General features: G+C 53.9%; 2 protein-coding genes and 1 pseudogene across 3 annotated transcripts; 1 reads left to right on the top strand and 2 right to left on the bottom strand.

Annotated features, from left to right (window-relative positions):
* Positions 1 to 11,315, bottom strand: LOC123148775 (uncharacterized). 2 transcript variants are annotated; one of them, XR_006474120.1, is made up of 3 exons: positions 11,043 to 11,315; positions 10,872 to 10,965; positions 1 to 1,661 (listed from the first exon to the last, which is right to left on the bottom strand). XR_006474120.1 is itself a non-coding variant. In XM_044568260.1 (3 exons), exons 1-3 carry the CDS (start codon positions 11,077 to 11,079, stop codon positions 1,312 to 1,314), a joined length of 486 nt encoding a protein of 161 aa, XP_044424195.1. In that variant the 5' UTR covers positions 11,080 to 11,315; the 3' UTR covers positions 1 to 1,311. The 2 variants fall into 2 exon arrangements, 1 of the variants encoding a protein (XP_044424195.1); XM_044568260.1 differs by having other exon boundaries at positions 1 to 1,666.
* On the top strand, positions 10,960 to 22,843 carry LOC123148771 (uncharacterized protein At2g39910-like; annotated as a pseudogene).
* Positions 22,323 to 24,335, bottom strand: LOC123148773 (acetylajmalan esterase). The gene is made up of 4 exons (XM_044568258.1): positions 23,728 to 24,335; positions 23,401 to 23,613; positions 23,160 to 23,308; positions 22,323 to 23,073 (listed from the first exon to the last, which is right to left on the bottom strand). The coding sequence occupies exons 1-4, from the start codon at positions 23,975 to 23,977 to the stop codon at positions 22,555 to 22,557; spliced, it is 1,131 nt and encodes a 376-aa protein (XP_044424193.1). The 5' UTR covers positions 23,978 to 24,335; the 3' UTR covers positions 22,323 to 22,554.
* Positions 24,336 to 26,041: the final 1,706 nt, after the last annotated feature.

Raw genomic sequence — 26,041 nt, 5'->3', positions numbered from 1 at the left:
TTATTCACGAAAAAAAAGTTTTTCAAAAGACCACATCATTCTGAAGTGCTGGTGAAGCAAAGGCGGGGAGAAACAGAGAGAGGGATGCAGAGCCACAGAGAGAGAGAGGAAGAAACTAGGGGCATAGTACTAGAGCACTCAAAGGGAGGATCACAAAATTCTCTCTCTAGGGATGAGGAACCACGAAGGAACCTGATGAGGCACAAACTAGCGAGATGCTAATTCGCGCGCGTAGATGGCCCGATCTTTCACGGCGATGTTTGATGAGCAGTCCGTCTCCCTGTTCCTCCTTGCAACCTCCAAGAATAATTTTCACCCGTGTACAAAAATACACGAACAAAAATAATGATCCCCTCGGATCAACACGTAGGCGGCGATATTGATGATCAACCCTCCGTCGCTAGAAAATTTCCACGATGGGAAAATCTCAGATGATATACAAGATATAGCCGCCCAAAACCTGGACGTTTTACTGTGTTATTCCTGTCTCGCAAATAAACTCCCAAAAACTCAAATCTCTACCTGGCCGAAGCCATGCCTTTTAACATCAAACAGACCTCGCCTAAACCAAGTCTCACGTGATTCCCAAGTAAACTAGGGATAAGGAAATATTTAAAATGGAAAGAATCCTAACAAGCCAAACAACGTGAACCTACCTATAATATTATAATAACTTAATTAACTGTGCACGCATGTGAATCAGCATGTCACGTACATACGCGCCGTCGAGAAAGCCAACTTGGAGGCGTATGGAAATTGGGCTCGACCAAAGGTAGTGTTGGCTCCTTATTAATCTCCGATATTTTTCTGTAATGCGGCCGAATAGAATGATACAATTTCCTTTGAATTTTGTTCTGGAAGCTACCTTGATCTCTTGACTTGTTGGGCCATGTTAATCCTCCCCAGCGTCCCATTTTTTTATAGTCCAAATCTGGTTGTATTATGTGTGCAGGACCGTGCAGAACATCTCTTGAATCTAATGCATGCACCGCGTCATTGGTCTTTGGTCTGTTAATTATAGAATTAACTCTCGGTCCACACAACTGACGCAAGTTACCATCCTTTCCTTGATGAAATATGGATGCATGCACTTCATTATTTGCTGTAACTTTTTCATGGCTTAATTCTGTAACTAGCTCAGCTTGAATAGTATCATCAGTCACTGGTACCATGGCCGTATCAGAACCTACTTCTCTCGCCCTTCTCTCTCTCTGAAACACAGACTTTCTCGAAAAGGGAGGGTGGGGACAAAAGGAGGACAATGCGAGTATGTATGCATGAAGCCTACACAAGAACAGATTAAAAATAGGTTCAGGGGAGTATGTATGTATGTATGTATGTATAATTGCAAGATGCACACAACCATCCATTGTTGCGAAGTACTGGCTTAAGCTTAATAATGGGCCAGGAGTTGTTAGCAAACTGAGATTTCAATGAGCTGCATTTGTCTATGGCGAATGAGAAGAGCAGATCAGCAGAATACAAACAGTGGAGGCAGAATGATATGTTAGAGCCGTCAACTGGTGCACAATGCGTGGCATCCATGACCACCAGAATCACTAACTTGAGAGTCCTCCCAAGCAACAGTATCCAGTTTATGCTTAGCAGGGTTGAAAGGGCGATCGCATGAAGCTTGAAGCCAATCCCAACATGGAATACTGCTGCCCTGCAAAACGAGGTTCATTAGCTTGCACAACATTGCAGAGTTGTGTGCCACTAGATTGCGGACGCCCAAACCGCCACTCTCATTGGGTAAGATCATATAATCGCATGCCACAAGGCAATGACTCCCATTAGAATTTTTCCAGAGGACCGACCGACACAGCTTGTCAATTTTTTCGACACTCTCTTCAGACAGCATCATGCAGGATATGAAATATTCAGCGATCGCTGGTAAAACGGCATCAACCATCTGTAGCCGGCCACCACATGAGAGAAGGTTCGTCATCCATCCTGGTAATACCCTGTCAATATTTTGGATGATGGGTCGGAGCAAATGTTGTGGAATTTTGTTAGTGGAGATCGGAACTCCGAGGTAGGTGCATGGCAGAGAGCTTATAGGGCAACCCAAAATGTCCACGATCTCATCCGCCGTCATGTTTTTAATATTTGATTGAAACGAGCATGCTTTGTGACAATTAATTTCCAGTTCCGAGAAGTCCGGGAAGCCTGTTATTAAGATGTGCTTGATCATATGTGCTTGGTCAGTGGTGCCATGAAGAAGTAGCAGCGTGCCATCTGCACATTTCAGCACCGGGAACGGGCCGTGTCTTTCCAACTGGTGGATTAGCTAGCCATTGTTGAACTCTCTGGCACACATACACTGCAAGACATCGGCAGCCAAAATGAAAAGACATGGGGAAAGAGAATCAACCTGCCGAACTCCCAACTCAAAAGAAATGGCTACTCCCCGCCGGACCGCCGCGTCCCCCCACCGCCGGGCGTGCGCCGCTATGATCTGCTGATACACGTAGACCGAGTTGAAGACTGGACCCCGCTCTCGCCTCGCTCTTCGCACTCGGGCCAGAGTGGGATCCCCTCCTCCGATGACGACGACAACCGCCCCTACCCCCGCGTCGTCGAGCCCGGCTCCTGGACGGGTGGTGTCGAAGATGGCCAGGCGCAAGCTCGCCGCCCAGAGGCTTGGCTGGCCACCGCTGCTTGCCGGTTGGCTCCTCGGCCGATCCGGCGCAACCACGACGACGATGACTCCGGCGAGCAGCGACGCTCGTGGCGTGACACGCTCCTGGGCACCTCTTGCCATGCCAGGGGCAAATCCACTGACGTCATCGAGGCGGCACCAAGGCGGCGCAGCAGGACTCCGGCGGGCAGGAGGCACGGCGATCAGGAGGGGGGACACGCCAAAAGCAAGGCGGCGACTGTGGCGACGCCGCTTCGGGCCACCCCGCCGCTTCCCCTCCTCCAGAAGCCGGTGGCCACGCGCGGAGAAGCCCTGGAGACGGACCCCGTGGCCGCCTTCTTTTCCTTCCCTGGTGGTCGCGCGCTCCCCCCCCCCCCCCCCCCCCGCCGCGCACGGATGTCATGCAGCTTGAGATCGAGAACGCCATGATCGACGCCCTCAACTCCCCGCTGGCCTTTGAAGATGGTGGACACTCACCCCCGCATGCTCGCACGCGCTCTGGTGTGATGGAGGAGTTCCACGAAGACGACGACATCCTTCCGTGCATCGCCGACCTTTCGGTCCCGCTATCCAGCCCCTGCGTCTGCTCGCCGGCAGCGGCCGCGGTGGGATTCCACGTCGAAGCGATCACCCACAAGGTCGACAGCCTGCAGCTTGGAGGAGCGCCTGCCCACGGCCCTCCGGGGCCAACGGACGGCGACAACTGTGGTGCGCTGGAGCTCTTCGCTCCGGTGCCCCAGGCAGTGCTGCCCAGCCCTCCGGTGCGGCCACGGCCCTCTGCTCCACCCAAGGTGCGGGCCACCTCGGTCCCAACGTGCCGCAGTGCTAGGCAGGCAGCAGCGGCCTCCCCCGTCCCGGTGGCGCAGAGGGCGGCGATGCGCCTCGTCCAGGAGCTTGGCGGGCTTGGGCCTAAAGACAAGATGACACCAAAGGCTGCTGCTGATCTCCTTAGGCGTTTCCAGGAGCCCCTCTCTATAAAAGACATCGCTACCATTGCCAAGCTCACAGGCCTGGACTGCGAAGCTCTGAAGATTGCTGCGGGCATGGCTGGAGCGAGCGGCGAGGATGCATCAGTGCTGTGATCATGCTAGTTCTTCATCGTAGTCTTCGTCGACGGCTGGTCTTAAACCAGTTTGAGTTAGGTTTTATTCCAATGTGTCGTGCCCAGTGTAAGGTAGGAGTAGTTAGGCGACGCCGAAGTTTGGGGTCTATTGGTGGCTGGTGTCGTTCCCAGCAGGATTGTAAGGCTTGTGTGCTCGTTTTTACCTTCAGTAGCTATGTTAGTCGACGAAGAGAAATCCCCTGTCCCCATGATTGATACGAACTTCAGAATCATGTCCTGGAACGTGCGGGGCCTAAACTCCCTTGCAAAGCGTTCGGCCGTCAGCGAAGTGGCTCACGCTAACAAAATCACGATCCTAAATCTACAGGAAACAAAGATCGAATCCTGGTCTTCACAACTAGCAGTAGAAGTAGGGGGGCCTTCACTTCAGGGCTGTGTGGTGCTGCCCGCGACAGGCACTAGAGGCGGTGCCGCAATTTTTTGGGATAAGCAGGTGGTTGACATAGTCTCGCACATGATCGCTATTTTCTCCATCACGGTTAGGGTCCAGTTCGTCGGCAGCTGCGATTTCTTTTGGATGACAACCGTCTACGGGCCAACAGAGGACGATCAGAAAGAAAACTTCCTTTCTGAACTTGCCAGCGCGGCCCCTTCCCCGTCTGAACCTTGGATGCTTAATGGCGACTTCAACATGATTTACCAGGCGAGCGACAAAAGCAATGGACTGATCAATAGAAGGATGATGGGCCGTTTTCGCCGGGCAATCCACTACGCAGGGGTCAGAGAGGTCAAGTGCAAGAACAGGCGATTCACTTGGAGTAATGAGCGAGACGAGCCTACTTTATGCAGCATTGACAAGGTCTTTTGCAACTTGGCATGGGAAGACATGTTCCCCGACGTGTTGCTTACAACGGCTTCCACGTCCTTCTCCGATCACTGCCCCCTGCTGTTAGCCAACGGTGCGCCGCCAGTTAGGAAAGCAAGGTTCAGGTTTGAAAGCTTTTGGCCGCAATTCCCACACTTCCATGAGACAGTGCAGCACGCCTGGGATCGGCCAGTCAACCACGACTGCCCGTTCATACGCATCGGCAGGAAACTACAGAGGACAGGGGCTGACCTGAAAATCCGGAGCAGATCGCTCTTTGGAGGCGCCAAGATGCAGTTCCACATCGCAAACACGGTGATATTACAGTTGGACATAGCGCAAGAGACCAGACATCTGACGGAGCCGGAGCGTGTGCTACGCAAACAACTTAAACTCAAGGTGATTGGACTGGCCGCAATCGAGAGAGCCAAAAAGCGACAAGCATCCAGGATCATGTGGCTCGGGGCTGGCGACGCAAACTCAAAGTTTTTCCACGCAAAAATCAGAGCAAGAAGGAGGAAGAACTACATTCATTCGATCAGGGTGGGCAACACTGTCATTACTGAACAACAGGAGAAGGCATTGGCCGCGTGCGATCACTTTACAGAGATTTTGGGAAGGAGCCGGCAGCGCAACTGCACCCTAAACTGGGACGAACTGCACTTGCCGGTAGTCGACATGACGGGCCTCGATCTACCTTTCACCAAACATGAGGTATGGGCGGCAATTCAGGCCTCACCGGCGGAAAAAGCGCCTGGACCAGACGGCTTCACCGGGCGTTTCTTCAGGGCTTGTTGGAACACCATCAAGCATGACATTATGGCAGTTTTCTAGAAATTCTATGATCTAGCAGGAGCAAACTTCGACGATCTAAACAGAGCGCTCATTGTTGGGGATACACATAATAGGTAGGCCCACGAATGGTTGAAATATCATAAAGCATGGGGTCCACACAACATGTGGGTCCAGATAAATTTTATACAGGCATACTATCCACTCGGACAAGCAGCATACTATCCACTCGACCAAGCAGAATACCATCCACTCGACCGTACGACTCACTCGGATATATGAAGACCAGCAGACAGCAAAGCAGTCGGCATCATTCTCATAGTGAGGGCTTGGTAGTGGGCTGGTATTATGGCATTCATGCCCCACTTTGTAACATAGGAGGTGAGGGGTGGCGCATTCTATATAAGCCACCCCCCACCACTAGACGAGGGGGCTCTCTTTTTCCATCTCTCTCTCTCTCTCTCTTTCACCATTAGTCTCAGGACTACGGGGATCCGTTCCTCTCTCATTGTAATCTTCGGATACATACTAAGATAAAACAAAGCCTCTCCGGAGCACGAGACGTAGGGTTGTTATCTCCACTGTGGGAGGCCCGAACTCGCTAAAACCACCGTGTCACCCATATGCATCTCGATAGATCATGCTCCTTTATCCTACCCCTCTCTTATTATCGGAATCGTTACCACGACACTCATAGCACTGCTGCCTAAAAAGGATGGAGCAACGGAGATGAGCCACTTCAGGCCTATCAGCCTCATACACTCCGTGTCAAAGCTGATAGCTAAGGTTCTATCTATGCGGCTGGCCCCAAAACTCAAGGACCTCATCTCACCGACGCAATCTGCTTTCCAAAAGGGCAAGTGCATCCATGATAGCTATCAGTATGTGCAGGGCTGTGTTAGAGCGCTTCACAGGGACAGGAAATCGGCCCTTCTTTTCAAATTGGACATTGCCAAGGCCTTCGATTCAGTGTCGTGGGAATACCTACTGGAACTGCTTCAGAGAATGGGTTTTTTAGCCCACGATGGAGGGACTTGATCGCCATGCTGTTATCCTCCGCCTCCTCCATCCTGATGAACGGCGAACCGGGTGAGAAGTTCTGGCACCGACAAGGCCTGCGTCAGGGAGATCCTTTCTCCCCGCTCCTTTTCATCATCGCCATTGATCCACTTCACCGCCTGCTAGCAGCGGCTTCCGAAGGAGGGACGCTGACCCAGTTGCCGGGTCGGGGTGCGAGCATGAGGGTCTGCCTTTACGCAGACAACGCGGTCATATTCGCCAATCCATCCAAGACGGAGGTGGATACGCTTCTTGATCTGCTGACGAAATTCGGAGAAGCAACAGGGCTGCAACTCAACCAAAGTAAATCTTCAGTGGCAGCCATTAGGTGCGAAGACATCGATTTGTCGGATGTGCTACAGGGTTTCGGCGGCACTCTGATTGGCTTCCCCCTGACTTACCTCGGCTTGCCGATCTCGACGGCCAGGCTGAGGCTAAGCCACTTCCAGTTCTTGATTGACAGAATTAAAGCGCGGCTGGCGGGTTGGAAAGGAAAACTGCTCAACTTGGCAGGTAGGAGGGTTCTGGTACGTAGCGTCCTCTCCGCCCTGCCAACCTTTGCCATGACTGTTCTAAAAGTGCCAGAGAAGATCATTCGAGAGATGGACAAGGCCCGAAGGCGATTCCTATGGTGCCAGGATGACCAGCTCGCCGGGGGTAAGTGCAAGGTGGCCTGGTCGAAGGTTTGCTCCCCGGTGCGTATAGGAGGGTTGGGCATCCTAGACCTAAACAAGTTCAGCATTGCCCTTCGCCTCAGATGGCAGTGGCTAACATGGGATCAACCAACAAGGCCGTGGGTGTAGCTAAAGCCCTCGGTGTCGGAGAAGGACCGAGAGATTTTCAGTTTGGCAACAAAAGTTCAGATCGGGAACGGCCGCAAAGCAGGCTTCTGGAAAGACAACTGGATTGGCGACTACCCGCTGGCAATCTCATACCCAACAGTCTACAATCACGCCCGCAGAAAAAGTAGAAGCGTTGAAGCATCCCTCCGGAATGATCAGTGGATCAAAGATTTGCAACATGGTGACACCATGGCCATTGCACCCGATTTTCTGTCCATGTGGCGTATGTTACAGGCCGAAAACACGGTGCTGTGCCCACAAGAGGACGACCGCATACGATGGAGGCACACCAGCAATGGCTGCTACTCTGCAAATTCAGCATACAACATGCAGTTTCAGGCCCCGGGTCAGCCCATGTTCAACAACCTAATCTGGAAGGTCTGGGCTCCAAACAAGCACAAGATGTTCATGTGGCTACTTCTCCAGGACAGGCTTTGGTGCAACGATCGACTTCAGAGGAGGGGTTGGCCGAACAATTACTTCTGCCAATTGTGCCTTCGCAATCTGGAAACGTCCACACATTTGTTTTGGGATTGCAGTTTCGCGCGGGAAATTTGGCTGCTCACGGCAAGGCGTTCTGGATGCTCCTCTCTATCATCATTGACCGGGGGCCTCACCTCATCAGCTCAAATATGCCAGCAGGCCATCAACCAGACTTCACCACATAACAGAAGAGCAATCAGATCAATGATCATTATGGTTCTGTGGGAGATCTGGAACGAGAGGAATGAATGCACCTTCAGGGGGGCGACTCCAAGTCATCAGCGGATATGTGCAAAGATCAGTAGTAACTTAGAACAATGGAGATTGGCAGGAGCAAAGAAATTAGAGGCCCCGTTCGGGGAAATGTTGGGAGAAGATTGATTTCAGTGTTTCCTGCATAAGATGACGGTCGCTTGACCGTCTCTTCTTATTTTCTATTCTTGATCGATCCGATCAACCTTTGTACTCTCCTTCCTGCTAAATCAATGAAGCCAGCAATGCTGGGTCTTTCAAAAAAGAAATGGCTTCCCCCAACCAAGTGGTGCCACTGATAAGAACCTGAGCCTGGCCAGATCGGAGCATGGTTTGGGTCCATTTAATCCAGCCATCAGGAAAACTTCGGTGACGAAAGATTTCAAGCAGGCAGTCCCAAAGAAATGTATCAAAGGCTTTTTGAAAATCCAACTTCAAAACAATCAACGGCAATTTCCTCTTGACAGCTGACTGTACAAGCTCCGAGGCAACGATAACTCTTTCGCAATCGAACGCCCCTTAATAAAGTTGGACAAGATAACATCAATAAGCTCCGCGATCAACTTTTGCAGTCTGTCTGTTAACATCTTTGAGATGATTTTTGTTGTAGATCAAAGAGCTCCACACCATTCTGCACCAAGACTCTGATTTTGTTTAATTAGTGACGCACACAACTGATCATATAGAAAGTTAAGACACTCATCCCAAAAATATCCGGCAAAATCAGAATCTTTGAACTGTTGTCTCATGAAAAATGTTTCTGCCTGCCCACCCAAACTCAAAATAACACAATGCCATCCAATCCAGAACAATGTTTTATAGATGCTAGAAATACAATCATCAACTTTGTATTGCCTGTGTCGTGAATTTTTAACCAGAAGATCGCAGAGTTGACAGAAAAACGGGGCATACTCAAACATCCTTAAAGCGACCAGTGTAGGCGACACACCAGGGAGGATGCTTCTGAGAGTCAATAGCACCTCCACCAGATGTAGGTGTTCGCTGCAGATCTGCAGGTCACACTACACAGATCCTGCACCTTTCTCCTGTGTTGATTACTGTTGAGACAACGTTCTCTGGTAGGATCTAACAATCTTCTTGTTGGCCACAAATTAAGTTTCCTGCTACCTCCTATTCCCATCTATTCTTTCGTTCTCGACATGTTAAACCTTGCACAACTAGCAACATAGACCACTTTTCTTCTTATTATTTTTTTGACGAGTTTTTCTTCTTCTTATGAACTATGTAGAAGTAGAAGTGCCGATTATTTATGAACGAGGGGTGAGGGAGAGGTGCATAAGTGCAACACAAGTGCCTTCACCAACTGAATATTGGTGAAAATCAGTGCTAGTTAACTATCCGGTAGATGATGGTTGACGGATGAATTTAAAGCAGCACAATCTCTTCTTTTATTTACGGATGAAAGCAGCAGAATTGTATTAACTAGACTCTCCTTATTTTTAAGCATTTGAAGTTTCAGTCTTTTTTACGTGTCCAATTGTGTTTCAGTATTTCTTTTTGTTAAGTTTCAGTCAGTTACTTTTGTTAAGTTTCGGTCACTTTCCTGAACTTTCAGTCAGCATTTTATTGTTACTACCTTTGTACAAAAATATATTTTGGTATACGTGTTGCAAGAGGGTTGGCCTACTTGCATGACAGTTGTCGAGACCGCGTCATACACTGTGATATCAAGCCAGAAAACATACTTCTTGATGCTTCACTCCTTCCAAAAATTGCAGACTTTGGGATGGCAAAGCTTTTAGGAAGGGATTATAGCAGAGTATTGACAACAATGAGAGGAACTACAGGATACCTTGCGCCTGAATGGCTTACCGGTGTTCCTATTACACCAAAAGTCAATGTTTTTAGCTACGGGATGGTGTTGTTGGAAATAATATCTGGAAGGAGGAACTCATGTCCGACAGGTCCTAGCGGTGGCAACACTGATGTTTACTTCCCTGTGCATGCCGCACATAAGCTTCTTGAAGGAGACGTCGGGAGTTTGGTAGATCACAAGCTACATGGTATTGCCAATCTAAACAAGCTTGAAATTGCTTGCAAGGTTACATGTTGGTGCCTTCAAGACAATGAGCTTGATCGGCCAACAATGGGACAGGTGGTCCAAATTCTCGAAGGGCTAGTTGAGATCACATTGCCTCCGATACCAAGACTGCTCCAAGCTATGGCTGAACCGCTGAAAGCTCACATTCAACATCCTCCTTTTTTGTTTCAGGAAAACGAGCTGCATTGTGTGTCTAGACATCATAATATATGTCTGTCTTAAGACTGAAGTAGTATTTACTATACAATTGTAATGTTTGTGATTGAAGAAACAGCTGTGTTCTATATAAATTTGTAACTATATATCTTGATGTACCCTCACTGCATCATTATAATCTGGAGCCACATCGAAATAGGTGTCATAGATATTTCAGTTTTTCTCTACTTAACATGGAATTTCTAGCTTTTAAGATCCAACTTGGAAGCTTATCTTAGCGTTGTTTTTTTCTTTTTCAGAAATGATAAATCCCAAAAGTTCGGGATGTGACCATGGCAAATCGAACGTTTGTTATGGCAATTTTAGTTGACGAGGGTCATGGTCAACAAATATAAATTGCCACAAAGATGTTCGATTTGTCATGATCAAATCCTGAACGTTCGGGACTTATTGACGTCCTTCTTCTTTTGAAAGAGCTTAGCCTTGTGTAACACCTAGCAGGGTGCTGCATAATCTACATCCTTACAGGATACTGGAAATGGCCGGCGTAATGATAGCCATGGCGGCATGGCGCGGTCATGAAGGTTAAGCCGTGTAGGCAATGCAACTGCCAAAACAGCGCGGTCATCTTCGACCACGGTATCCCATAAACTCACCAGCATAGGAAGCCGAGCAGGCAGGACGGCGGGAGCCGCAGTTTCAACCGGAGTTGGTGGAGAAGACGGCCATCTCGATCTCCGGTGCCGAAAGCTAGAAATTAAGCGAGGCAAATATCAGATAGAATTCAGTGTCGCACTGTGACGCGAATGGGATCGGACGGGGCTCACCGGTGAGGGAAATCGGCGGTGTGGCGTGGGACTCCATTCCAAGCTCGCCTCAAGAGCTTGAAGGATTGTCCTCAGCCTCTGCTTTTGCGGTCTCCGGGCACGGCAAATCGCCGTGCTCGATCGGTGCACGGCCCGCGCGACAGCGGCGGCCGAGGAGGGCGGCGATAGCGGCGCTGCTTCGCTGCCGCGGAGGTTGTGGATATGTCTGACGAGTGGGACCCGGAGGTTGTGGCTCCTCCTTCACAACTCGGTTCTCACACGGACCTCTTTGCGGTAGGGTAGGCCATGGCGCCGTTGCCGTCGCCCGCCGCGTCGGCGGCCCTCCGCCGCGAGGACCTCCTCCGCGTCGCCTCCCCGCTCCGCTCTCTCCTCGCCACGGCGCCCTACGCGCCCCCGGAGGGCTCCGACACCTCCGTCAAATCCCTCCTCGCCTCACTCCTCCCGTCCCCCTCTGAACCCCCGACGGGCGGGGCCGGCAAGGAGGCCGTGGACCTCCTCCTCTTCTGCGCCACCGCCCGCGCGGCCTCCGCGGAGGCCCCCGCGCTGCACTGGGTCCCGGAGGGGCTCTCCAAGGCGGCCGCCGCAGCCATGGAGGAGATGGCGGCGATGGGCGGGTGGGCCGGCATCGGCGAGATGTTGGTGGCCATGATGCCGGAGGCAGTGCTGCCGCTGAAGGCCGTGCTGAAGGACACGAGCGTGGACGCCAATGATGCCATGATGATGGTTGGCGCCGTGAAGCCGCCCAAGGAGCACGCCTTTGTCGCTGCGCACCAGTTCCGTTGGCTGTTGTCTCAGGTTTGTGTTCGAATGCTAGTTACGCAAGAAACATTCTCTTTGCAATCAGTAAATTCTAGGACCATCCATGGCTAGATTGTAGTAAGGAGTAGTTTATTTAGGAAAACTTGACACCTGCTTGAATCAAAATGTTCAGATTACTGTGAGAAACAGAAAATGTGTTGCAGTAACTAACTTTGAAGTATTTCAGCATTAAAGGTGTTTACTGAAGTTGCTTCATCGAATGTTTCAGGTTAATTACCCCAAGCTTGGCGATCTGTGCTGGTTAGTCATTCCATGTGCTTTGACGGCATTGGATCATTGGTCACCGGATGTTAAGGTATGGTGATGTCCTTTTTTGGTTTCTCTATTGAGGATAACTCCAGTATCTGCTGAATAGCAGTGCAACTTTTTCTTTAACCGCATTCAGCTTGACCAGTAGTGCTTATTTCATTTTCCCCTAAATTGCTGTTGGTGGGCATTTTGAGTGAGAATGATCCATATGATTGACAGGAATAAGGAATGATTAGCTTCATGCACATAGCAAAGAATGTGAAAGTAACAGAATTAAGTTTGTATGAAGATGCAATACTGGATGCTTGTTGCCATAACATTCCTGCAGATGATGAGTTATATGGTATCGTGTTATTGAGGTATCAGTGCTGCTCTTGACTTGCACTCAGAGAAGTAATCCACATAGCCCTTGGTACACTCTTTTCCTACTTGTAAATTCTCCGTTTTATTCCTGTTGTAAATTCTCGGATTTTACATTGGAGTATGGGTATTTTGAAATGTATAAGATATTTATTATATAAATGTACTACTCATCTGCCACTTTGAGAACTGTGGTATAGCCTTTTTCTTTTGCACCAAAATGCAATTGAGGTCCTGGTACTATATCTTGATGGCCCCTGGAGATCCATATTTACAAATGGAATGGCGATGGCTCTCGCGTGCGCTGGCTCTGGCGACGCCCTAGTCGCCTCGGCGGCGCCGCCGCCGCCGCCCTCGCCCCTGGCCTCGCCCGCGGCCGGCCCGCCGGCGCCCCCCTCGCCCGATTCCCCGCCGTCTCCTTTGGCTGTTCCTCCGCGCGAGTCCTGGGCGGACCTCGCCGAAGCTGCCAATGTGGCCGCGGGCCGCCCCATCGCCTGCCGCAACCGCATCCCGCCTCGCGCTCCGGTCCGGCCGCCTCCATCCGTCCCTGCCAGCGGCCTGACTCCCAGGGGTGGGAGTTCGGCCTCCCGCGGGACCGATTGGCGCCACCGGCGGCCGTCTCCTGGGTCGAAAGGGGACGCCTTGGGGTCTCGGGCCCCTCCCCGGCGGCGTCGTGCTGGCGGCTGGGGCGTCGCCGGCCGCGCCGACCGCGGTGCTGCGCTCGACTCCTGGCGGTCCCCCGCGTTGGCGGCATCCGCCTCTGCTCCGGCCGGCCAGTCGCCGGCGGCGGTGCTCGCGCTCTCGAGCATCCTTGTCCGGAGAGCCCCCTTTCGCCCGTTCATTTCCTCCTTCGGGGCTGCTCCCTCCCTGTCTCCGACCGGCCGGCGTGTCGTGCCCTAGCCGCGTCGCCCCCGTCCTGCCCCGGTGGCGACCTCCGCGGCGGTGCCTGGGGAAACCCTCGTGCCCCGGTTGGTTGCCTCGGGCCGGTCGTTTTGGGCTGCGCTGCTGCTGGGCCTCCCTGGGGCCCAACCGGGCCTTCCCCCGGGCTGTCGGCTGCTGGACCCCCAGGTGGGATGCGGGCCGCCGACCGCTGCGTGGGCCGGCCGTCCAGCCCGGCCGCGCGTGGTGTGGCCCAGCAGCGCCCCTCGGCGCGGTCTGGCCCGTCCCGGCGCTCGATTTGGCCCCATGTAGGGTTTCCCCGTGCCTCGCCCCTCGCTCCCCATCCCGCCGCCACGCAGGCCGCCTCCCTTGTCCCCTCCGGCCGCCGCACCCCCTCGCCCCCCCTCCCCCGCCGGCCATGCCCCGGGACTGGGGCGATGCCGAGCCCCGCCCGAAGCGGCGTGTGGATGACCGCCGGGATCCTCCGCGCTCCTCCCCCGACGGCCTCCGGCGGGAGGCTGACCTTCGGAGCCAGCTCACCTCCCGCCCGGCTCGCCGTTCCCCTGCTCGCGACCCCCGCCGCTCCCCTCCCTGCCAATCACGCCGCTCCCCGGCGCGGGATGACCGCCGCTCACACTCGCCAGCCCGCCGGGATCCGCCTCGGGAGGACTCTCGGGACCGGGCCAACTTGCCTGCCCGAGGCCGGTCACCGACCCGGCGCTAGCCGGCCCGTGACGGTCGTGGCTCCCGCCGGCCTTCCCCTCCGCGCCAGGCTCCTCCCGCCTCCGGGTCCACCGCCCCTGAGAACCGGCATTACCAGCCCCCGTGCGCCCAAGCCGCTTTTCCGCCATCTAACGGTGGCAACGGGAACCGTGGGCGCCCGGGCACTAAGAAGAAGGGGCCGCCTCGCCCTCCACCTGCCGCCTCCTCCGCCGCCGTGGTGACCCCGGCCTCGGGTGCCGTCGCCGCCCCCGAGGGTCCGCCGTGCTTCAACTGCGGCCTGCCCGGCCACTTCCAGGTGGCTTGCCCCAACCCACCGACCTGCTACCTCTGCAAGGAAGCCGGGCACCCTGCGGTTCTCTGTCCGGAGCGCCCGGTCACGGAGGAGATCATGATGTACGGCCACGGCATCGAGGACATGGGCTTCTTCCACATTGAGGTGCCGGAGCTCCCGCCTCCCTCCCCCTCGCTCCTGGCCCTTGTGACGGTCGTGGGGGAGGGCGTCGCCACTCCGGAGCTGATCGAGGCCGAGCTCAACCACCTCTGCCGATGCAAGTGGGATTGGCAGGTGACCTTCACCGCGCCCAACGCCTTCTCGGTGATCTTCCCCGACGACCTGAGCATGGGCCTCTGCACCCGTAGCGACAGCATCACCTTGGCCCTCAACGGGATTGTGGTGAACATTTCCGAGCCGAGGTGGGATCCCAAGGCTGTGGCGGTCCTCGACACTGCTTGGCTCCTCATCGCCGGCCTCCTAGACGTGGCCCGGTCTGAGCGGGTCATTCGCAGTATGTCCAAGATCCTGGGCAAGGTGGTGGTGGTCGACGAGCTCTCTCTGCGCAAGGAGGAGGTCCGGGTCAAGGTGAAATGCCTGGACGCCTCCAAGCTCCACACCACGCTTCGGGTCTTCTTCAACGACGACGGATACGACCTCACCATCTGCCCCGAACCGCCGAACCACATCGGCCGCCCCCGCCTCTTCGCCAACAGCCTCCAGGGGGGCGGGCCCGCGGATGCCGATGGCTCCCACCACCGGCGCCCCCGCCACTCCTGCTTCGATGACCACGAGGAGGACGACGACATCTCTGAGCGCTCCCGCTCCCCGTCTCGTGAGCCCGCCAACCCCCCCTCGGGTCGCGGCGGCTCTGGGCAGGGCCACACCCGAGTGTCTGCCGCTGACCTCGCGGTGGCTCTTCAGCTGGCCGCACCCCCAGTGGCGCCCTCTCCCCCTGCCTCGGAGTCGGCCAGTGACATCTCGAGTGTTGGTCTGCTCGTCGTGCCCCCCTCGTCGCCCCATTCTCCGTCCGCCAACTCCGCTCGCCGCTCCTCTCCATCGGATCCGGAACCACCGTCCCCCCCGGCCCCGACCCCTCCGGTCCTCACGGGTGGTGACAGTGGGACCCCTCCCCTCGGAGAGCCCTCTCCGGTGCTCCCGCCTGTGGGGGATGCGTCTGGTGACACCCTGCTGCTCGTCGCCCCGCTTCCCCCGCTGGTGGCCCCCGACGCCCACCCCACTTCCCCTGCCTCCCCGGCTTCGGCGGTGGCCGTGGTCATCACCACTCCGGTCTCCGCGATCCCTCCCCAGACGGTGGCGTACACCAGGCGGCCCCGCTCCTCCTCGACGCCGGTGACGGCGTCTCGCCGCAGCACCCGCCTCGATGCGGCCCGCCCGGCCAATGCCTCGGTTCCGTCCATCGCCGAGCGTGCTGAGATCCGAGCGGCTGCCCGGAACCTCGAGTCAGGTGTGGATTCCGCCCTCCCCAGTTCTTCCTGTTGTTCCTTTTCCGCGCTTGAGGCCGTTCCTCTTGGACACCTTGCCAAGATGGCCACTGACTCGACCATCGTTTTCAGGGGGGAAGTGGGTCCCCCCTTAGAGCAGATCGCGGCCAATAGGGCTCGCGAGATCCTGGATGGTAAGCTGGCTGAGACTCGGGCTCGCCTGCGTAGGACCCCTGAGGACCAGACTGCCCGTACCGCTGTTCAGGCCCCTCCGGTGGTCGACGGGGCTATTCGTGGGCGCACTCGGTCCCGCACTGCTGCTCTCCGCGCCCAAAGCGCATCTCGTGTCCTGGGGTCAAGCAGCCCCCCGATGGGGGCTTAGATGCAGGCCCTTTTTTGGAACATCCGCGGCTTCGGTCATGATGGCCGACGCCGCCAACTAGTCGAATACATGCGTGACGAACACATTGACATCATTGCGATCCAGGAAACCTTGCGTACTGAGTTCTCCCTCCAGGAGCTTGACTGCCTCAGCTCTCACCTCTTCGCCTGGCATTGGCTCCCTTCTAGTGGGACCACGGGCCACTCCGGTGGCATCCTTTTAGGGGTTAAGGATGCCACCTTCGAGGTGGGCGGCATGGACCGGGGCGAATTCTTCGTTAGCATGGAGATTCTTGAGCGAGCTCTGAACTTCAAATGGGAGGTCGTGGTTGTCTATGGTCCGGCGGATCACCACCGTTCCCCGACCTTCCTTGTGGAGCTCCACCAAAAGATCTCTGCCTCCCTCCTCCCAGTAGTTGTGGGCGGAGATTTTAACCTCATCCGTTCTCCGGACGAGAAGAATAATGATAGGATTAACCTCCCCCGGATGCAGTTGTTCAACGACTAGATCGCGGAGCTCGGCCTCCGGGAGATCGAGCGGACGGGGGCGCGATTCACCTGGACTAACCGCCAGGCCGACCCGACGCGATCCGTCTTGGATCGTGTCCTAGTTTCCCCGGAGTGGGAATTGAGGTGCCCCCTGACCTTGCTCCGGGCGATTACCCGGATTGGGTCTGACCACGTCCCTCTCCTCCTATCCTCTGCGGACGAGCGCCCCCCCTCCCGCCGCGGTTTAGGTTTGAGTCCTTTTGGCTCAACCAGGCCGGCTTTCGGGATGCGGTCTCTGCTCGTTGGACTCTTGCTCGCGCCTCTCCCCATCGCTCCATGTCCGCCGTTGACTCGTGGCACTTCTGCGCCAAGCTTGCCCGCCAATTCATGAAGGGCTGGGGCGCTAATCTTGGCCGTGACCTCCGCGAGCGTAAAAGATCTCTCTTGTTGACTATTCAGGCTCTGGACGCCCGGGCCGACTCCTCTGGGCTCTCCCCAGATGAGTGGATGCTGAGATATGATCTTGAGGATCAACTCTCCTCCATCTACACAGATGAGGAGGCATACTGGAGGTTGCGTGGTACCCAAAGATGGGTGCTCCGCGGCGATGCGACCACTGCATATTTCCAGGCGGTTGCGAATGGCCGACGCCGGAGAAATTCCATCCACTGCTTGTGGGAGGATGATGCCCCCCTTGTCCGCCCCGCGGCCATTCGGGCTCATGTAGACGGCTTCTACAAAGCCCTCTTTATCCCCACCCCTCGGGGTGGGGCTAGTCTCGCCCCCGACACTTGGACGGGGGTGGAGTTGGTTTCCGACGAGGCTAACACGGCCCTTGTTGCCCCCTTCGCCGAAGAAGAGGTACTCGCGGCCATTAAAGGAATGAACCCCTCCTCGGCCCCGGGTCCGGATGGCTTGCCCGTTACGTTCTGGCAGACAGTCAAACCTGAGGTCATGGCCCTCTTCGAGGAGTTCTATTCGGGCTCTATGGACCTTGGACGCCTCAATTATGGGATCATTACCCTCATCCCAAAGGTTCCGGGCGCCTCTGATATTCGCCAGTTCCGTCCCATCACCGTGATTAACGTGATATTCCGAATCCTGGCCAAAGGGTACGCCAATAGGGTGACCCTGCTTGCTAACTCGATCACTCACCCGAACCAATCGGCCTTCATCCAAGGCCGGTTTATTTTAGATGGCGTGTTGGTCTTCCATCAAGTCCTTCACGAAGTTCGGGTGAAACAACATCGCGCTGTCTTCCTGAAGCTGGACTTTCATAAAGCTTATGACACTGTGCACTGGCCTTTCCTTCGGGAAGTGCTGCTGCATAAGGGCTTTGACGACCGCTGGGTGACTCGCGTGATGCAATTAGTCTCCTGTGGGCGGACTGCGGTGAACATCAACGGCGAGATTGGGCCATACTTCCCCACTCTATGTGGGGTGCGTCAGGGGGACCCGTTCTCGCCGTTCCTGTTCAACATGGTGGTCGATGCTCTGGCCGCCATCCTGGACAAAGCCAAGGGTGCCGGCCATATTCACGGCATTGTCCCCCACCTAGTCGGAGGGGGAGGAGTCTCCCTCCTTCAATACGTGGATGACACCATAATAATGGTTGAAGGTTCTACTCAGGACGTGGCTAACCTGAAGTTCCTCCTCCTGTGCTTCCAGCAGATGTCGGGCCTAACGATCAACTTCGATAAGAGCGAAGTGATGGTTCTTGGTTACCCTCCGGTGGAAGCTCAGGCTATCGCTGACCGACTTAACTATCGGCTGGGTTCTTTCCCCACGACCTACCTGGGGATCCCCATTAGTGATTCGCGCCTCACCGTGGCGGACCTCCGCCCCACGGTGACCCGTATGCAACATCGCGTCGAGCCTTGGAAAGGGCGCTGGCTATCGAAGGCTGCGCGTGTGATTCTCATCAACTCCTCTCTCGCCAGCCTTCTTTGGTACCTCATGAGCTTTTATAGCCTCCATGAAACGCTGCACATGGAAATTGCCAAGTACCAATCCAGGTTCTACTGGGCTGGCGAGGATGACAGACAGAAGTACCATATGGTCAGTTGGCCGGACATATGTAAACCCAAGGACCAGGGGGGTCTGGGGATTTTGTCCTCCCGGCGCATGAACATCGCCCTCCTGACCCGGTGACTATGGCGTATTGCTAATGGTGACAGAGGGCTTTGGCTCACCATCATCCGGAACAAGTACCTCCGTGGACAGCCTCTGGCTTTCTGTCAGCGTTCGGGCGGATCCCAGTTTTGGCAGGCCGTCATTCAGCTGCTCCCTGTGCTTCGCATTGGCACGTCCATCTCGGTTGGGTCTGGGTCCGCGACCCTGTTCTGGTTTGATCGGTGGATCGGCGACACCCCTCTGGCCGCCCGCTTTCCCGAGCTCTTCGCCATTGCTGTTGACCTGCGGGTCTCTGTTGAGACGGCCCTTATTGACTTAGGGCGCTTCGCGTTTCGCCGCCCTTTTGGCCCGCCCGAAGTGGCCGCCTGGGATGCCCTCCTCGAGGACATTGCCCTTCTCCCGATGAACGTCACCGACACCCCGGACGCCATCTCTTGGCGCCTAGAATCTTCCGGACGCTTCTCTACTAAGTCCCTATACGCGGCCATCGCGCCTTCGCCCGCCCCCGAGCCCTTCAGTTTGGTCTGGGATATCCGCCTGCCACTGAAGATTAGGATCTTCCTTTGGCGATGGATCCGTGGACGCCTCCCCTCCGGAGTTGAAGTCCTCAAGCGTAACGGACCTGGAGATGGGCTTTGCCCCCTGTGCGGCACGGTGGAGGACGCTAACCACATCTTCTTCGCGTGCTCCACGGCCCAGTTTCTTTGGTCCAGTTTCCGCGAGACGGTTGGTGGACAGTGGTGCAATTCCAATTTCCCCGACCTTCTCGCAGAGATCCATGCCTCCCCCCTCGCTACCGACATATCCGTTGGCTCTGCGTAGGGGTCCTCGCCTGGACGCTGTGGACTGTCCGCAATAAGCTTGTCATCCAAAAGGTCACTCTCAGACATGCTACTGACTCCATTTTAAAAATGTGTGGGTACCTGCAGCTTTGGCGGCCGCTTAGCCGCCCTCAGGATCGGGACGTCATCAACACCCTCCTCGCCGACCTTCGATCGCTCGCCTGGCGCCACCGCTTCCGCCCCCCCCCCCCCCCCCCGAGCCCGACTAGATGTGCAGTCGTTTATTTCTGTTCTAGGGCTTGTTGAGCTGTGCCCTCAGCATTAACCCTTATGGATCGGTGTGTGTGTGTGTGTGTGTGTTTGAACCTCTGTGGATTGTTGGCTTGGGCATGTGCTTTATAATATAAAGCGGGGCGAAAGCCTTTTTCGGCAAATGGAATGGCTTAAAACTGAAAATCTGCCTTTAAGTTAGTGAGATAAAAGACTATTACATCATCTTCTCCTTCTGTAGTCAATAGTCACCATTGTTTTTAAGGCGTCCTGCCTTGGGCGCTTAGGCATCAAGGCGCCCTGGCAGCTCCTTGCAATTATGCACGCTTTAGCTAGGTGCTTAGGTGTTAGGGCAGTGGGTGCTCGCATTAGGTCGCCTTGCCGCCTTAACAACATTGATAGCACTGTTTAGAAAAGCAACGTAGATGGAATTTGTTCTACTTATATTGAAGTACATCATAATCGTGGGGGAATCTGAGATTAACAGTTATAGTCATTGGCTGAAGAGTGGAAAGCTAGGACAAAGACACTGACTTAAAGTTACTCAGCTGTCTACTAATATGAGTTTTATATAGGTACCATCAGTCTGGTTCATCTCTACTTTAAACCTCAACTACATATCTTGTCCTTTTCCTTCAACTTCAGTTTTCCATTGGTTCCAGGTACGACCGCGTACTTTCTGAGATGTTGGGACACCTGGAACGGCAACCACTAAACAAAGAACGTCGTGTTGCATGGCTTACCCTTATCGGGCCAGTTTTGGATGCTATGGGCCTCTTCCTGTTGGCACATTTTCGTCTCCTGTTCTCTCTATTTTTCCAATGGATGCATGCTGATGATGATAGAACAGTTCTTCTGGTAAGAAGGTTGTCCTGATTATGGACAATGTGATTATCTATGTATTAATCACATTTCTTTAATATTCCAGCCATATATCATTTGCAGGTGTTAGAGCGAATTCATATAGTTATTAAGCTCACCTGGATCAGGAAGTCGCCCTACACTTCAAGGTACTAGAGAATATGATACTCCCTCTGTAACTAGGTCGTGCAGTACTTCTTAGGATTGTTGTCATCTTTTGTTTTATCTACTTGGCACTTGCTGAATCTGGAAATTTCCAACTCACTTTTTTTTTTTTTGTATTTAGACTGGTGGATGAGCTTGTTCTTTTGTATAAGGAGTCGGCCATGAGAAAGAGCCATGAGATCATGCGAAATCACATAATGGATATACTCATGCTACTCCAGAAGTAAGATTATCCTTCACTAGTGATTTTAGTTTTTACATCACACTCCTATTAAATGGCAGCTGTACATCTCTGGGAGTAAATTAGGTTCGGAAATTAGAATAGTACACTGGTTCAGAATGAGTCCTTATCTTGCACCTCGTTGGCTGCCATTCTACTGTCTTGGTGGGCAGTTAAATTGGTTATTCTTCAGTGTATCATGCTTATGACTTTTATGAATTGGTGCTCAAGATAACCTTCTATTATTTCATCCAACCAAGTTAGGTTACGTCTGAAGATAATTTATCTAATCAAACAATGGGGGCCTGGCGCAGTGGTGATATACCCCCCACTTGTGCCAAGAGGTCCTGGGTTTAACCTGGCCTCTCTGAATTGCACTGTGCAGGGGTAAGGTCTGCCTCGTATAATCCTTCCCCAAACCCACACCCCACCTGGTGTGGGAGCTTCTTCTAGCACTGTGTCTGTACAACCAATGGACTAGTTGGAACAAGATTAATCGTTGGAACAATACTTCTGGCCAGGGTAAAAATATTTAATGTTAACCTTAGTATTATGATACTGGAGTGGTGATGGGAGTAAAGTATTCTGATCTTTAGAGTGCACTCAAACCAGGTCAGTTTCTGTCCCGGGAGATACTGGTTATCTTCTGTTGGTTTCTGCCACTTGGATTCAGGTGCAAATTGTTGTTGTCTTAGTATGTACTTATACATATCCAGCCAGAACTCCTACTTAAATATTTTGTACTTTTCCGCATTTCATCATTTTTTCCTCTGAGATCTGTCATTTGGTCTTCTCATGGTAAGATGTACCCTTGTAGATGCAAGGGACAGCAGTTTGAGGAAGCTTGGAAGAAGCATGAAGCTGACCCAGATTTAACATTGCTGCTATCCCGTTTCAAACAACTTTGCACCGGAGATCATTCGCCAGAATTCTGAGCTCAACTGGTATTCTCAATGTACATAGTTGTTTAGCATAGATCAAATCAAGGCTGTTAAATCTTAGCTCTTAGTGTTTGGATTTGTGTGCATTTATTTGCTGGTGGGTTTTTTCCTGTAAGATTTGCCCTCTGTACTCTCAAGGATCAAAGCTCGCTGGAGGCTTGAGTCCTGATGAAAGTGTGATAGCACTAGCTAGATACATGAACTGAGGCAACATACCAGGGGCAGGCTACTCTTATGCTGTAACTTTGCAAGTTCTTTAGAGAAATGTAGGTTTGTAACTTTGTACCAGATCAACACGTAAAATCCTCTCAATTTACTTGAGAGAAGTAACTTTGTTTGTTAACTGTATACCCTGCTCAACATGCTAAAACTGCATCTTTACTTTTACTTTAGGTCGGAGTAGTTTAATCTGGATACATAGTGCAGAGTGCATATATAGCATAGCCATGGAAGAACTCATCGAAGGCTCAAAATGTTGCGGTGAGGCTTCCATCGTCTAGTCTAGGGGAGAATCAAACAGTTTATCATGTCTGTCCATTTTTCTCCTCCGGGAAGCTGAGTATCTGTGGCTGCAGGTACCTCCCGTGGTAGATGAGCCTGGACATGGCCTTGTACGCCGCCTGGGTCATGTGGATGCCGTCCCAGCTCACGTACGCCGACGGGTCCGCACACACCGCCGTCCCCTCCACGCCGCACATCAGCCTCAAGTCATAGTTGTACCTGCCGCCGGCGCCGCAGCAGGCCTTGTGCGTGCTATTCTCGTCGAAGCCGAGCGCCGGGGCGCCCTTGAGGAGGCTGAGGAAGGAGTTGAAGTAGTCGGCGTAGGCGATGGCCGCGTCCGGGTATGACGCCTGGAGACCGGCGACGGCCCGCTGGAGCTGCGCGTTGTGCTTGGCGGCGAAGAGGTTGAGGTCTTTGAGGCAGGCCGTGGAGTCGTATGCCGACGGCTCTGGCGCAGCCATGGCAGTGAGGTAGCTCGGGAGGCAGCCGATGGGGAAGTTGCCCGGGACGATGACTCTGCTCGCGCCCATGTCAAGCACTTCCTGTGTGTGATGAGAGAGGCAACTCGGCAGAATTAGTTCCCAATCTTTTGGATGTACGTGTAAGAGAAGATGTTTGAAGATAGTACCTTGGTGGCGTTGATGATGGTCTGAACCACAGCTGGGATCATTTTCTCCACCTCACTGACAGACTTGTTTGCGTAGAAGGCGAAGTTGTAGTCGTTTCCTCCGATCTCCCCGACCAAAACCAGAGAAGATTGGAGCCTCTTGCGAATTTCTGCACACAGAAATTTTACATAGAGAATTAGTATGCCTGACTGCGAAAACAGTCTGCGTTGAGATAATGTGGGAAGAAAATTTATGAATTGCCTGCATCAGTAGCGAAGGTGGACTTCATGAAGTCCTTGAACCACCGGAGCTGTAGCTTGAGGGAGTTGGAGGTGAAGGGCATGGAGAAGGTGCGGTTGAACAGGTCGGCAGGGTCCATGGCGGTGGCTCCGGCGACGGCGAAGTTCACGCCGTGGTCGAAGCTCATGTTCTTGGCCAGGTAAGGGTTGAGGAACGGGTGGCCCATGTCCTGAGCTGCATTGCACATGAACCAGAGTGTCACGTACGTTCACTACGTGCAGTACTACTCCTGCCGTTCACTCTGAAGCAGAGTATGCATGCACTGCTAGTTGGGACGAACGTGCGTACCGAGGAAGTCGATCATGAGGAGGCCGTCGGAGCATCGGCCGGTGGGGCGGCCGAAGGTGACGCCGTAGGGGAGGTGCTTGATGGTCTCGAACGCGCCGGGCGGCGCCTCCTTGGCCAGGTTCCCCGTGTCCGTGATGGAGTCGCCGAGGCTGTAGATCGCCGCCACGGCGCCGTCGTCGCCGCCTTGCGCGTGGCAGCAGCACACAAACAAAGCAGCGACGAGGAGGAGGAAAGCCGCGTAGGAAGCCATGCAGAAACGGTTGTAAATGATGAGTGCGTGCGTATCTCGACAGGACTCGGAGCTAGCTAGCTACTGAATGGTCGATGAGTTCCTGCTTTGCCACGGCCTCCTTTTATACCCGGCCGGGCGTTCTAGAGAAAGGCGTGGATTGACGGAGGAGCGGTGGTTTTCGTCGCCGGGGCGGCGATGCGTGCGCGTGTGGGTGTGGCAAAGAACAGCGGAAAAACATTCTTTCTTTTTGACAGGATTAAAGGAAGACATTCTTTCTTTTTCGAGTGCCATGCCGCGCGATTCTGTGTGTCCGTCGCTTTGCTGCTGACAAGGATGTCAAGTAGGGTCGGATCCGGTCCGAGATCGTGGGGCTCGCCATCGGCTCTGCTTTGGACTGGAGTCATCGTGACCACAGATACAAAGAAAGGCATCATATCAGCAAGGAAAAGAAGAAAAGGCAACAGCCTCATATGGATACAGATCACATGTACAATGGTGACATATGGATACATGTGCATCATAATAAAAAGTAGTTTGAAGCATCTATATCGATTTTTTCTCCCCAATGTATGCTGCTATTAGTGGGGCCTCATCAAAGAATAGAAAATAAAGACTCCCACCACACGTGCATCTCTACTCACCATTTTAACATTTTCAGCTTTACGCACCAGACCACACTTTTTCTTTCCAAACACCCGCCTCCTGCAAAGGATCCCGCTGCTCCATCTGAACCTACTTTTCCTGACATCCGATCCTATGTGGCCTACGGGGCATCACCCTGGGGCTATGCATTGGTCATGCCCTGAAAACCCAAGCTGTCGGAGCTGCGTCCCCCCACCTCCTTCTCCCCTACCCCGCCGCCGCCGCCGTCGATGACGTCCGGGTAGTTGGGGTTTGGCTGGTCCGAGCGGTGCTTGCGGACGATGAGTACCTTCTCCCGGCATGTGCGGTGGGCCTCAGTGGTTATCGTGATACTGCTACATGGTCGGCTAGCCCAGCATCCACGACAACGAGTATGACATTGTGCGCGCTTGCTCGGCAAGGCCGTCGGTAGTATCAAGGTCGTCCCTCCCCCCCCCCTTCCCGGTCCACCAAGACTAGATGGGGATGCAGGCATGGACGCCTCCTACGGTGGAGATGTCGAGCCAGGCTCCCGGATGATGTTGGAATAGGAGTGAACGGATGCGCCTTTCATTTCTTCTACCATGGTTGGGAGGTTGTGTTGAAGATTGGCGGATTCTCGGACGTGGATGCCGGTCCACATGGGTGGTTCTCCAGCGGGCTGCATCGTCGTGGTGGCGGCTATCAATCTTGGTAGTGTGGGCAGCAAGAGGTGTGCGGAGGGTGGCTTGGGTGGTCGTTTTGTCTTGCAGTGACGACACCCTGATCCAGACCTAGGGAGCTGGTCTCGTCGCGCTTGTCCTAAAGATACATGCTATAATCTATGTCAATATAATAGCGCATACACGTAGAGGGAGTCAACGGCATGTACCGATGTCTGGGTGGCCGATGTATGATATTGTGTGGAGGAGCCCTAGGCGATATATAGCCGCTGAATAGTGAACCTTCTAAACAAATCTCGATGTTGTGGCACGTGCGATTGCTTGATCTCGATAGATCGACGCCGGCCTCAGATTATCGAAAAAGGCTTTTGCCTCGCTTTATATATAAAGCAAAGATCAACCACAACCCACATACAAACGCACCCCACGACAACACACGCACACACACCCAAGGTGGGATACATAGGTGCTGAGCGCAGCAACACCACTCCTAACACTACAAGAGCAATCGAGGACCTCCATCGTGAACACGCCACGGCGAAGAGATGAAGCCGCATATGACGAACCGTGAGCTCCAAGGCGGCGCCTCCAAGAAGGTTACGACCCCAACGCGCCGCCACTGCCCGACCCGGGGGTCAGAGTTTCTCCTAGAGCGACACAATGACCGGTGAGAGCCGCGACGACGCCTTCAAGAAGGAAGCGATTACGCCGCCGCCGGTTCGTCCGAAGATAGAACAGGTTTTCACCCCAGCAAACACTCACCGCCACCGAACGCCACACCCCTGCCACCATGCCGCCC

The sequence above is a fragment of the Triticum aestivum genome, chromosome 7A, assembly GCF_018294505.1.
Source record: "Triticum aestivum cultivar Chinese Spring chromosome 7A, IWGSC CS RefSeq v2.1, whole genome shotgun sequence".
In the NCBI taxonomy this organism is placed as follows: Eukaryota; Viridiplantae; Streptophyta; class Magnoliopsida; order Poales; family Poaceae; genus Triticum; species Triticum aestivum.
The sequence above is the reverse complement of the archived record's forward strand: the minus strand, read 5'-3'. Positions and strand labels throughout refer to the sequence as shown.